General features: G+C 42.6%; 1 protein-coding gene across 1 annotated transcript in view; it reads right to left on the bottom strand.

Moving 5' to 3' along the window:
* Positions 1 to 14757, bottom strand: part of EPHA6 (EPH receptor A6) — a gene marked incomplete at its 5' end in the record, with an annotated part of 762908 nt that overhangs the window by 11874 nt on the left and 736277 nt on the right. The window contains 2 exons of the mRNA XM_081138997.1: positions 735 to 806; positions 3024 to 3217. Coding sequence (XP_080995123.1) covers positions 735 to 806; positions 3024 to 3217 — 266 coding nt within the window. The remainder of the gene's footprint in view (positions 1 to 734; positions 807 to 3023; positions 3218 to 14757) is intronic.

Raw genomic sequence — 14757 nt, forward strand, 5'->3', positions numbered from 1 at the left:
TCTGAGAGCTATATGGGAGGAAATTCTAAACTGTCACATTTCCTTAATCCAGTGTCACTCTGGGACAAACGACTGGGCTTTGGTGCTTGGGGGCTGGAGGGGCAGTGCCACAGTTTTCTAAGCATAAAGCAACCCACTGCTGTCCTTTAATCGACCATGTCGCTTCTCCCTAAACAGCCTCAGTGCTCTGGGATCAGGGACAGGGTGAGTGGGCAGCACTGGAGGTAAGGGGGTGACAGGGGAACCCATTCGGGCTACTGGGAAAACGAGAATGCTGATAAAGGTTCAGGCATAATACCTTTAGAGCTCCGGTTCTTTCCGTTTCTGAAACAAAAGCATGTTAAGGGCGAAGGCAGTGGTGCACATGTTTTTGTCAAGGACAGCCAGTCGGTAAGAAAAACTTCCATTTGGTCTCCCAGAGATCAGACTGGAGGATCGAATCAAACTGCCGACTGTATCGAAAGCACCAGCGTCCTGCCCCGTGTGGCAGTGCCTCGCGGAGCCTGCCACCCACCCGCCTGCACACTGATTCCACACGGCCCACTGAAACCACAGGCCTCTGCCCTCGGGCGTGAGCCCTCGTCTTGACTTTACCTCTTGATCATTTCGACTTTTGGTATTTTCTCATCTTAGATTCTTCATCAGTATTTTTCAAATGTGATGAACATTCATAATCTCGAAAGAGCAGGGAAGAAACGGTTTTATCTGCTTTTCTTCAAAAAGAAGGCTCTTACCTGCCTGCTTGCATAGCCACGGAACAGCTAGAGAGCTCTGCTGGCGGGCACTGGCTGTGGGGTCCGTTGACCCTATACCGTAACAAGAAGCCCAGAGTAAGTGATTTCAGTTGACAGGTGCCAATGTTCTCTTTCATTAATGCAGACTCACTCCACGAGCCCTTTCTGCTAGCTCTTTCTCCTCAATGTTGAAGCATGCCTGACTCTTCCACGAAACATATAAAGACAAAAGCCAAGAAATATTTTCTCTAACTACTTCACTCTCTCTTCAGAGACAGGTTTCTTGAAAAAACAACACCGGACTTGGTGCTTTGTTTTGCTCTTCTCGCTGACCTCAGGTTCACTCCTCCATTGCAATCTGTCTTACAACTTGATTGAAAACTCTCTGGCAAAGGCTGCCCATGGGCACCTGAGCACCTTGCGGGGGTGGGGAGGGGGGGTGGAAGAGGGCATATGGGGGATAAATGGGAAAAAATAAATTCAGTGGCTAGAGTTCACTTTTTATCTTCCTGATGCTTTGTGGGGCCTTGGATATCACACCCCTTGAATCTCCCATTTTGGCTCCTAGGATGCTGCTCCTTCCCTGCTTTCCTCATTACCTGTCTGGCTCTTTCTCAGTGTCCTTTGGGTGCTCTCCTTCAGTTTATTTCTTAAATCTTGGTGTTCTGGAGGGTTGCATTCTTTCCCTCTGCTAATTTGCATTCTTTATATTCTCCATGGTTATATCTTTACCACATTTAAAGCTCCAGCTACAATCTACGTCTCTAGGCCAGATCTTTTCACCTGAGGTTCAACCTACAAATATAACTGCCTATAGGCCATCTCCACCTAGATGCCCCACAGGCATCAAGGCAGCGTGCTCAAAGTGTTCTCATTTCTATTCCAAAAACTTGTCCTTCTTAGTGGTAATAGCATCAACCAGCTTGTCTAAGAAAAGAACTCGACAAATATCCTTGACTCTTTTCTCTCTTCTTCCTGCCATATACTCAATCAATGACGAAGACACATTTGTTTCTCTTGCTTAATAATAAATCCATTTTTTAAAACATCTCCTAATTTTATTCCCACTTCGTAAGTCAGGCCCTGATTTTTTCTAGCTTGTATTGCTGCAATTATATAATTGTCTCTGTTTCCAGGCTCCTTGTTTTTCACTCCCAGGCTACATCACCCCTAGAGTCAGATGCAAATGTGATCGTGCCATTCTCTTGCTGAAAAATCTCCAAAGGTTGCCATGGCTTTTGTGATAAAATCCAGAGGGCCTCCTTCCTCCCACTGCCCCGCTTTACAGCTTCCCGTGCTGGCCTGCCTTAGGGAAGATGGGCTAGAGTGATAGTTTAATCTCTGGCTATTTCATGCTCGGCTTCACTTTAGTAAGGCTGCCAATTAGTGATTTAGAGGTGAACTCTCATGTGCTCTGCTGTGAGCTGAGGCCCCTTTCAAACAGTCCTTGAAGAGCCTCTGGCCTTGCTGTCACTGAAAACCTGCACTGACTTGAACCTGTGACCTAAAGTTAAATATCTGTGTATCCTGTTTGCCATCCCCTGAGCCAGGAAAGTGAGTTTGGGAAAGGCTTTGGTTATTTGTAAGTCCAATTTGGCCTAAAGAGATATATTTTCAACTTAATAATATTTTAAATTTAATAATTTTAGACACAGACGATAGTATTTTTTTCTTCTGCTCTCCCCCTTCTCATAATTGTTTCTCAGAGGTGAGTGGATCTCAGCTCTACTGACTTCTATAAAAATGGGGTATGAGTGCCTTCATTTTCTTGTCATCTGTCTTCCTCTGGTTTTAGGAATGGAAAGTAACAACAGCTGGGTGTGATCATATCAGCAGGAGACATCCTTGCTCCTGGCTGATTCACAAATTGCCCATCTTGCCTGACATTTCAAATAGAGGGACAGAACATACATAAAATGGACAAGAAAATTAAAGGGGCTGCAGGCATGCACATACTCTGCTTATAAAAGTAAGGAAGGATCAGTAAATACAGTAAATACAGAATATGTAAACACCAGAGACCCACACAGGAGAAGTATAAGGGAATTCAGAAAGATTAGATATGGAGGAAAGGGGGATCTGTTTTCTTGTGGGGAAAAAAAAATCAAATTTCTAAAATGTTACTAAGTTCCTTTACAGCTGTTAAGTAAAATATATTTATACACCATTTTCTAAAAGGTTGACAACTAGGTGGCTATCAAGGCAAACTTCCTCCTCTCTGTTCGTCTGTCTACAGCCTGAAAGGAATTACGATTGTCAAGGGGGAAAGATCAACTCTGTGCATCTTACACAAGGATGTCTTCCACCAGGGTGTGAAGGGCACTGGGATTGCGGATCAGTTTGTCAAGGAAGCTGACAATGTCCGTAAATTTCGGTCTGTGATTTCTCTCCTTCTGCCAGCAGTGGAGCATCAGCTGGTGCAGGGACGCTGGACAGCCCATGGGAGCCGGGAGCCTGTAACCTTCTTCGATGGACAGGATGACCTAATGCAAGCACACACAGGTTATTCTCTTACCTTTGGGGACAGGTAAGACACATGCTAAGTTATAACTCCTTTGTATGCAGGAATTATACAAAGGAATTATAACTTGGTGTATAATTCCGAAGCCAAATAAATATTGGTAAGCATGAAAACGACTCGTGAATTCAAACATCCAGACAAGGCTAAATACAAAAGACGTGAACAAAAATTGCAAATATCTCCATAGCATCTTCTGATCCCTCTGAGAGGAAAATATGTCTTTTAAACATGTGGTGTACAGAAGGGAGGTTAAGTTTTAGCACAGTATTGAGAACCAGTTTTTGTGTGGTTTAGCTGGAACTTCTCAAAACCCATTTAATACATCAGAAAGTCAGCCTAAGATTGATGCATTTAGTGCAAACCACGTGTGACAAATGTTTTAAGTGAAATGTGCTTTTGATGAAGCACTGAATTCCTGAATAATTTTTATCCTGTTATAATAAGTCAGTGTGTATTTTTTCTAGTTATCAACAAAAAAGTAAAAAAAAAAAAAGCAAGTGTTAATATTGCTAACAGAACACCCTTTATTATAGCACCACCTGCACGTGTTCCGTAATTAAAAAACACACACATATTATTTTAATTTCTTTAAAAATGGATACTACTTGATATTACTCTAAAATACCTGTAATTTATGCTAGAGGCAGTTTGTAAAAAGGAGTGGTAAAATGCCTTCAGGAGCCGCTTAACTGCTCAGCTTTAGTTTTTTTAGTGATAGGGAATTTCTCATAATCCCATCTGCGTCTCCGTGACCAGAACACTTTAACCTGTCAGGATACCGGCAATTCTCTATTCATTTTATATTCCATTATTGAACAGGATTTTTTCTTACCTGCTTTCTGACTACTTTTGCTACTAACTAGGCTTGGGTTTTAAGACATTTTGCAACACATTTTAGAATAACAGGATGTGTGTAAAAATGCTTGTAACACCTCAAAACTACTGTGGACAGTTTTGAAAAGTATGAAGAAAAATAGGATTTCATTATAGAAAGACTTTAAAAATCCCACTCCAGGAGAGCTCTCTAGTCCATTTACCACAGTTACTTAATTATAAGTGCTTAGAATAAAGTAGATGGCAACTGAGGTTATATTCTGAGAAAAAAATTTAGTTGCCTTTACCGAGTTTCTATCATGTGCTAGATGCTTTGCATAGCTTTCTTCATTTACTGCTTAAATTAACTCAACATGGTGGTTATTATGATCCCCATTCTTAAACAAAAAAGTGCCGATGCAGAGTGGCCATGAAAGCTGCCTGAATTCACACAGTATAGGGGCAGATAGGAATCTGAACTTAGTTCCTTTGAGCTTCCAAACTTTTCCTCTGGCCATTCTGCAGAAATGGTTTTCAGTTTTCGTGATATAACATCTTCCTCCGCAATTTTATATCAACTTACACAATGTTAGGGGTGATTACCATGCTGCCTTTTGTCATAGCATCTGCTAATTAGATTTCAGTGCTTTTATTTGGATCTTAAGTTTAATATTCTGGGCAAATAAAAAAATCATATTTACTTCATAGTTTTCAAACTGTAATATAATCTCTGACTGAGCAGAGTCATTTCTGAATGCTCCCGAGTCTTGCACAAATCTCTATTACTGCATATATTACATTGTATTGTACTTTTTCATCTGCCTTTCCTTTAAGGCTAGATGTACTTGAAAACAGGGATTATTTCTCTACATTTCATTCTCATCACTTATTACAGTGCCTGACACATTAATAAATGTTATTGACTTAACAAAAGTTATAGAAGAAGTTTTTGGATTTTTCTTGAAAGTGGAGCAGATTCTTAGGAAACTTGGAGGCTCAAGGTACCCAAGATGGATTCAAAGCACAAGCATGATAGCAATTAAATTCCTCTCGGAAGGCAATACTAAAATATAGGTGGACCAAGCAGCATTGTCCACGATGACCTCATGATCTCACTCTGTTTTGCCTGGAGAACGAGCCAGGTGAGACTGGGGCCTGCTTTGCTCTAAGGCAGTGAGGCTGGACCCAAACTCAGCTTCCTTTAATTCTAGTGGCTTCTTTCTCCTGTCCAGGGGGGTGACTATCTGCCATTGGCCCTAAGGTCCTTGGCTGCTGGGGAGCTGACTTTCCCAGACAACTGTAAACAGTTGACACCCAAACCCAGACTAGTTGGTGCCAAGCTGGCTGTTGATTCTCTTTTGACAAAGTTGCTCCCGTGCTTGCTTGTCCTGCACGGAGAGAGAATAATGGGAGGGTGTGGTCTCTCTCCAGAAACATTTACCCATAATGTGTTCAGTGTGTGCCTGGTCCCAGGGTGCCTCTCTGTGGGGACAGTGGGAAGATGTGGGGACTCATGGCTTTTCTTCTTGCTGACTATCTGGTTTTTAAGTTCCCTCAGTTTTTTAACTTGTGACCTTGTGAAATTTATCTTGAGCCCTGGTTCATGACAGGTATCAAACATTAAGGGTTCTACCTTATAGGAGAACAGTAATAGCAACGATAACAACAGTGACAATAATAGTAACAGCTAATAATTGAGAGCCCTTGGGGACTTCCAGGTGCCAGTTGTAAATGATTTGCATGTATCAACTCTTAAACGTCACAACAACTCTATGAGTTAGGTACTATTGTTATTCCCATTTTAAAGACAAGGCACTTAAACATCGAGAGGTTTAATTTGCCTGAGATCACACACCTAAAATTTCTGGCTTCCAATGCAGCCAGAGAAGAGACTTAAGCAATATGATTCACAACAATAGTTAAAAGATAAAACATCTTTCTAATGGATTTTTAATTTATTCATCCGAACAGATACATTAGTCACTTAGGTGTGCTATTGAGCATACTATGCATGAAGGTATAACGTAATGAGTAAGAAATATTTCTTACTTTAGGAGCTGTATGATCTAGTGGAGGAGGCTGAGGAGTGTGACTATGTTAAGTACCATGTAGGTCAGGGAGCTATGGGAGCCGGGGGGAGCAGCTGACACAGCCTCGGGAAGGCTGTCAGAGGAGGTGAGCTGAATCTTAAAGGAAATATATAGAAGGCAGCACAGTCAACCAGACGGGAAGAGGCGATGCGAATGAAATGGTCAGGGAATGAAAGCAGATTCGTGCGGCCAGAACAGTCTTCAAAGAAAGAAACGGTGATACTTGAGGCTGGAAGGTTAAGTAAAAATTATATTTCTTGAGATTATTAATGACTCTGCATGCTATAAATAAACTTTCTGCAAAGGGGAAAAGGGCTTTAGCAAGCCAATGACGTTAGCGTTGCCAGTGCACCGCGGCTGCAGTGTGCAGGGTGCCAGAGGGAGGCTTGCACGGATCCCGAGGGAGGCCGGAATGGCCTTGGCGGAGGCTGGCTGTGGTGTACGAGGCCTGGGACCAATATGGCAGGAATACAGGAGTGGCGTGAGATTAGATGCGGCAGTAGAGGGAGGAGACAAGACTGATTTCTAGGCTTTTGGCTTGGTCAACTGGCAAAGACAGAGGACACAGGAGGAGGAGTGATTTGGGAGCTCGAGTGGTGATGAGCTTCCTGATTTCAAGTCAAGTAACATATACTACCTTGGGAGCTTATTGGGTGCTGAGTTCTGGGCTAGGTGTTTTAACATCGCTTAATTTATTAAGGTCTCAAAATCTCTTATTATGTGAGTATGGTTATGCACATGTTATAGGTAAGAAAACTGAAGCTCAAGCTGATGAACAGGTTGGGTTAATATCACATAGCCAGCAAGTCCCTGAAGAACAGACTGGTATTACCATGTTGGTAGCCTCTGAATCATGGCCGTAGTAGAGACCATCTGTTCAAGTCCTGAGCCACGTTCCTGACCCACTCCCCCAGAATCAGATCTTAGGCCCCCTCTTACCCTGCCTGCTCCCACTCTCACCTATCTGCTTGTGACTTCCATCACTGAAGCTCTAGCTCAGCTTCCTCTCCAGATGTCCATATCTATCAGCTATAGGACATACCACTTCAGAAAGTCATCATACGGGTGCCTTAGATTAATTTTGTTCCAAACTAACCCTGTCCCTCCCTTGGGATTTCTGTCCTTTGCAAAAGGTAGCACTCTTCCTCCTAGTAAGCTCAGGGAGTTAATCGGGTCTGCCCTCCTTGATGCTCAAAATTCACTTGTCATGCTGATTCTACCGTATCCATATGTTGTAAATCTGCTCTGTTTTTAAGCTCCACTCTGAATGATTTATTTCTCATTTTGATCACTGCAATAGCCTTGGCCTCCTAACTTGTCTTCCTGTCTCTCCTTTCCCTCCCCCAATCATCTCCCAGGGTACACAAAGCAAGCCCACTGAAGCGAAACTGTGATTGTGTTCTTCTCATGTCTGAAATTCTGCAGTGGCTCACCGTGACCCTGGCTCTGTCTTCACCTCCGACCGTCCCATTTCCCCTTTGGCCTGGCCACCAGAAAACACTGCAGTTCCTCAGCTGGGAGAGCCGAGTGCCCCCCAAAGCAGCCACTGTTCCTTTTATTCATCTCTTCTCATCTTCTAGGACGATGCTTTGTCAAGTGAAAGGATAGAGCTCCAATGGTAATACATATGATTTACAAAAGCCATGTTTTAAGAGGAACTTCAGAAAACCTATATAGTATTTATCTTTGTAAACATTTCTTTCATGAGAAGTTTTACTTTGTAGGTATTTTCTGATTCCTTAATTAAGGACTGACAGGGAGCCGGGAGCATTCGGGTGCTTTGTCTAAAAGACTAATTGAGGTTTGTTGTTTTAGGATACGAAGGGGTGATAATTAACTAGAGAGAATTTTTTAACAGTTTGGTTTTATGACAGTTGTAGGCTGTCATCTTTTGGAGAAGAGTTAAACAAGGTTATACCCTTATTTAAAAATGTAGGAAGAAAATTAAAATGAAGTGAAAAAATGTGAAAATGACTGCAGCGATCATTTCCACGCAGGAATTAGATTAGGTGGAAGGAATTAGATCTGTCAGAAGTTATTATCTAAGACCTGCTGGTTATTCCAAGTAGATCGGACCGGCTCCTTGTCATGGACACTGCAATTTTCAGCAGCTCAGAATCAACATGAGGCTCAGTTGGGGCACAGAGCAGACTGTTCTGCTCTTGCTGAATCTGATGAGTTTTCCAATTGTCTTGGCAGTTTCTGACTCAAAGCAGGCAATGGGCGCTTTTATTAAACCAGGCCAACAAGGAGGAGACAGTCAACAGGAAGACACTGAAACATCCCCGAGCAATACCTTGGACAGGGACTACTTGGGCTGTGCAGGGAATCACTTTTTTAGAAGACTGTTACATATCTCCTCTCTAAATATTTATCATGGGTTTTGGTTAGCTCACCGTGGCCATTGCTCCTCCCTGCCACAGAGTGTTACTTTCAAAGCTGAGCCCTGCTCGGTCCTGGGGATGCCTGCTGACTGTGGAGAACACCAGGTCCAGAAACCTCCACGGCAGGGGGTTTGAAGTCAGGCACACTACTTGGTCATTGCTCTCCAAAGCACATCATCCAGACACAAAGCCTGTGTGGCCAGGCCCTGCAGAGCATCTGCCCCTTGGTACAGAGAGAGCTACAGCCAGCGACCTCTGCTCCACTCCCAATACTCAGACTTTGGGTCCAGGCCATTTGCCTAGAGTCTATCCACTATTCTTCAGGGAATTTTAATCAAAGGAACTCACTGCTCTTCCCTGCCACTGGGTCTTGTTGGAGGCAGCTTATACCTATCTTTCCAGCTCTTCTTAAAACAGAATCTCAAGCAGAAACTTGCCCCTTCAGTCCCAGAAGGAACTCGTGTTTGTTTTTTTTCTCTCAACCAGTTATCCAAAGTAATGGAAGCCCTGGATTCAGTCACCATAGCTCCTGCTCTACTCTAACCCCAGCTCCTGCTTGCCTGCTTGTTGTACCTTGACATGACTAAAACAGGCTGTTCAGGCTCACCCCAGAATAAGAAGTGCTCCTTCAGAGGAGTAAAGTCCTCACTGCACAGGGGAGCCCTCACTTCAAGTACCCTCCCGAATTGGCACCCCATTTAAGTCCTTGTCTTAACCAGTTCCCCGACAGACTTAAAACGAAAAATTGCAGAACTCAGAAGGCTCCAAACTTTACTATAATATACCCTTACCAGTAAAAAGTTCTTGAGCATTCACAGTTGATGCATGTATACTTATTTGCATATTATGTGCAAGAACTACTGTACTAATACAATCACTTATTCGTTTAAATATATTCACTGGGTGCCTGCTGTGCTTCAGGAACTAGAGATACAGCAGAAAACAAATGTTACTCCTGGAGGTGGCCATAAAGATTATCTAGTCCAACCCAGGACAAGTTGATTGTGAAAGTGAGGCATAGAGAAGCGACACGATTTCCCTAGAATTGCATAGTAAGGGATTTAACAGTGATATTGGAAGACAGTGCTAATGAACTCCCAGAAAAAGGAGAAGAGAAGAGAAAATAGCTGCTTCTTTCATGGTGGTTTGGTTTACAGTCCATGTGGCTCCCCATGTAGGACCAGTGACTTCTTGCCCTTGTGGAGCTTACGTTCTAGGGAGAGGGAGACAGACTGTAAACAAAGTAATAAAATGATATAGTATGTAACAGGATAATCAGTGCTTTGGAGGAAAAGGCAAGAAACTAGGATAAGAAATGCTGGGGGTTTGATTTTGAATATATCATATGTATAATAAAACACATTCATTTATAATCATAACAGTCATAATTAGTCATTCTTATTAGACATTCATAAATAGTCATTCTTATAATAGATTGAGACAAATAAACATAAAGAGAAGTTCCATTATTTTCCTGCCCCCGGATTATACTCTTACCACCTGGGGTACATTGTACTACAAATTTAGTGACCACAGCCATCATTATGGAGACTGTAAGTCAACCATGAAAGTCACTGAACTCTTCAAAGTGCCTGAGTTTCATGACCAGTAAGTACAATAGAAGGACTGGGTTAGCTGATCCGTAATATTCCTTTTAACAGGGATATTACACACTATTTATTATTTTATAATCTGCAGAAATAGTTAGCATACTTGTCTCAGCAAAGGAATGATTCAGATTGTTCTTTTCTGAAATAGAGGATGTTCCTGAGTCCCTGTGGAGGCGTCAGGAATGAGATAGGACTTCCATAGAGCAGAGCAGGTGGAGTGAAGATACCAGATAAGACACATTTTTTTTTTTTTTTTAAGGAGAGAAGCCTCTGAGGGAAAAAGTCCAAATGTGTGGTTTTCAACATAGACCACAATCTAAATTGTTGCCTAGAATAGTACAAACCCTGTTGTCTACCCCTTCTTTCCTGGATCTTGCCCAACAGTTTACCCAGCCATTCTGGCCATGTATATTGATGAACTGTAGCCAAGATGACCATTTAGAGAGCAATTCTGTCTACTAACCCTCATTTGGCCACAAAGACTATATCTGGAACCAGAAGAAGCTACTGCAGCCAGGAATAGGCTCCCGACATTAAGCCCATTCTCATTCATTCAGGGTCGCCAATGCCCACAGCACAAGGTTGAACTCTCTCTCCACCCAGAGCTTGGTTGTTGTTTGAGGACCAGGTAGGGGTTAAGCTGGCCACTCATGGTCTTTGAGCGGTTACCAAAATATATTCAAGTGAGACTCTGAAAATCAGAGGATTACAAAAGTTCTAGGGTGGATGGTGGGCGAGGAGCCAAACCCTTGAGGTCTTAAGATCGACAATACAAGACTAAAGGAAAGTAGTAAGTTAAAATCTTTCATGCTGCAGTAAAGAGAGGTGAAATTCTGTTTGGCTTAACATACTGGAAGTCAGCATATCTGTGAAGATCCTGTAATCAGAATTTCTGTTTGGAAGCAGGAACAGCTTAATCAAAACTTTCCCGGCTGCTCCTCTCCAAATACTGGTTATGCCCTAGATGTCCTGTATTTCTTATTTGTTTGGTCAAAGTATAATTTTATGTCTGACTTTCTGCAACCAAGGCGCATTTTGATATAAGGAAAGTAATGTTTTAGACAATAAAAATTCAACTATGTTCTGTTTGAATATTTTATACTTTTACTACAGTTTGGTGAATTTAACTGAGCTATGGGCTTAGTTAAATACGAAATGTTAACATGCTTTATGATTTTAAATGAGGTTAGGAAATTTCAGATAGTTTTGATGAAAGGATCCCTCCATTCTGCAGACTGTGGCATATTTTATTCCTGCGAACAATTCTGAGTCTGCAGAATCTGTTTCAGTGAATAATATGTTTCCAAAGGTCAGTGGTATTGGATGGGACGGAGATGAGAGAAAGGGATGCGCCGGCCTAGGCCACGCCAGGCCTCGCGGGCCGGGCAGCAGGTGCCGGCGACGCAGCCATCCGGCAGTTACTAAGCACAGCCCGCTGCGGGGCCTGGTGCGCATGTGGGTCGGTGGAGAATTAGGAGACCCCGTCCTCACTCTCAAGGGGCCCGGTATGTAGGCGAGGACACGAAGTTCTGGCTTTTATAAGTCTTTCCCCCGCCGCCCAGCAGAGTGTACACTCCTCAAGGGGACACCTCATGCCTTCTACCTTTTTAAAGTAGAGACAAACAACATTGTGTGAATACATCGCTATCTTAAAAAATATATGCCCCCAAAGCATGCATACTATATTATTCGGGGTTCTTTTGATTATAAATGACAGAAACTCAACCCGAGCTAACTTAAGTAAATATAAAAGTTTCCCATGCACGAGGCTAGGAAGGCGGTTTAGCAGTGCTCCATCTCGGGGATCAGGCAGCTTTTCTGTGCTTTTCTGGGCCCGCTGGCCTCATTTTCTCCCGCTGCAAAGGTCTTTGTGCTTGATTCCTCTCTACGCTCCAGAGCTCAGCAGTCGGCTCAACCACCTCAGCAAAGCGAGACCTTCTGTCTGTGAAAATTGATGTACCAATATCAGAGAATTCTGGTTGGCTCTGTTAGGGCCCTGCCCAACCCTGAACCAAATCCATGCCAGGAAATGGATATTATGATTCATCTAGCTGAGTTCATGTACCAGCCTGTGCCCTCAGAGGTGGGGGGAGCTCTGCGATTGGCAATTTCCCCAAAATCAAATGGAGTGAGGGAGGAAGTCCCCAAAGGAAAGCAGTTGTGCTGCTAGAGATATGCTATGCTGTTCTTCTTCAGTATACATCGTTTTCAAGAGCACCTTTATTTACTGCAGTATTACATGGCCCCAGATTATTAGCTTTGTGCATCACTATATTCTAGTGAGGCAGTAGGTATATTGGAAAGATCATGATAGGTTTCGAGGAGGGTTTCTCAACCTCAGAACTATTGATGTGCTGAGTGGAATAATTCTTTGTTGTGAGGGGCTATCCTGTGCATTGCAGGATGTTTAGCAGCACTCTGGCCTCTACCCACTAGATACCAGCTCCCTCCATGTCGTGACAACCAAAGTTATACCCAAGTATTACCCAGTCGGGAATGGGGTACAAAAATCACTCCCAGTTGAGTCACTAGCTTAGAGCTAGAAAGATCTGGGTTCAAATCCCAGCTCTGAAATTTACTGGCGATGTAGTTTAGGCAAGTGGTTTAAGCTTTCTGAGATATTGTCTATAATGGGATTCAAAATCCTCAATTGCAGGATTTGAAAGAATTAGAGATAGTGTATGTAACGCACCTTGTACACAGACGTGTTTAACCGGTGGTAATAATCACAACTTGCTTATTATGAGCCAAGTATTTTAGATTATTAATTCATTTAATCTTCAATATAATTCTCTAAGATAGATACTGTTATTAGCATTATTACTACATGAAAGAACTGAGGCTGTCTAGGAAGTTTAAGGAACTTACCTACAGTTACTAGCTAGTTAATGACAGAACTGAAGTTCACGTCCCCTGCTTACTCCAGAGTACATGCTTTACCCTCTAAGTTACACCATAGAAGCCCAGTTTTCAAAGGCATCTCACACCACATTAGTTCTACATAATGAGATCGAAGCATCTTTAATTCTGTCACAAGAGGAATGTCATTGCTTCCTATTAGCAAAAGAATGTAGATTGACCCACTGTTGTTTGTTGTAGCCCCAAACTATAAATCTTTTCGGCAGTATTTTGGGTCTTGATGTTAAAAATTTATAGAATGTATGGTATTTATTGAATTTCTTAAAAATAGTTAAGCCAGTTGCTTAAAACCAAATTCTAATGATCAAAATATTTAGCCTATTACCAGAAACACGTCACAGGCATATTGAAGGTATTACAACGTCTTGCTGTTTCCTAGCATTCCCCCCCCCCCCTTTTTTTTAAGGTATCGCAGGAGAAAATTTTGTTATTTTCATCCAAGTTCAAAATAATTGCTGTTTACTACGTATGGGGGTACGTTTTAATGCTAGGAGCTACGCGAGCTCCAGAGATGACACCAAGGGCACCGCAGACCTTCCAACACTTATGCTGTGTAATGTGCTTAACAGAAGAAAACGCCAGCGCAGCGGGAGCGGCGCGCAGCATTGAATAACCATCCCGATCCCGCAGAGCTCATCCGCGGGGAGCCAGCGCCCCTAAGGGAGGCGGCCGGGCTCGAACTCGCCATCTCACGCAAGACTGAAGACCTGGGTTTTGCCTTGTTTTTCCCTGACTCGATGATGTTAAAAAAACAAAACCAAACCCACCATTCTCCTCGCGGCGCTTGGAAAGCCCGAAGGCCCGAATGTCACTCAAGCACCTGCTCCTAAGCCGGCTCCCCAAGAAGGGAGCCGCTGGCAGGGGACAGCTCACGGGGGGTCTAGGGAGCATGGCACTGACTCAGCATTTTTGTGCTTTATTTCTCCTTACCTTTCAAAAGCTTTTATATAATAATGAGTTTTGCTTTAATTTGCTTTCAGAACCTTCTCTGAGGAAAACATTTATTAGTTTTTTAGGGTTTTTTTTTTTTTTGGTGATATGGTTGGAAGTAAACTTTTGATCTTATCGGAATGTATTCTCTTTTTCCCCCCAAAATTTAAGAAGGAAGAAAATAACCCTTTGCCACATTTTTTGAATGTCCTCATAATTCTATAACCTTTCTCAATCACAGGTCACTGCTTTGGTCAAGAACGGTGGGGTGTGGAATCCACTTACCTAGAAATGCAGCCTGATTTTGTGACACAGGGTCCAGTCATTTCCAGTTTTTGTCTCTGATTAGATTGTCCTGACTCTAGTATGGAGTGGCCCTTGTGTAATGATCTGTGTAAGACACAGTAAATTGCTAAAGGCCCATCCCCATTATTTCGACTTCCATATTACAGGGGGTGTTTTGCGTTTATTTGAATATGTATTCTACCAAAGCAATTTTCAAAATGGCCTTCTTTTTCTCCGTTTTTCTATAAGCCCGACTACTGGTACACAGGCAATAGCAGCCTTTTAATCAAATCTATACCAGTTACGCTAGCGCAATGCATGCCTGCTACCAAGGCAAGAGTAAGAGGCAATATTGTGAGATGCAATCAGTCCCCATTGTAAATAATTCAAATAGTAAAGTTCCAAGCAGAGGAAACCAATAACCGATATGCTATTACCACAGGGTAATTTTCGAGGAAATTTTTTTATTTA

Source organism: Miniopterus schreibersii (genome assembly GCF_964146895.1).
Source record: "Miniopterus schreibersii genome assembly, chromosome: 5".
Classification (NCBI taxonomy): domain Eukaryota; kingdom Metazoa; phylum Chordata; class Mammalia; order Chiroptera; family Miniopteridae; genus Miniopterus; species Miniopterus schreibersii.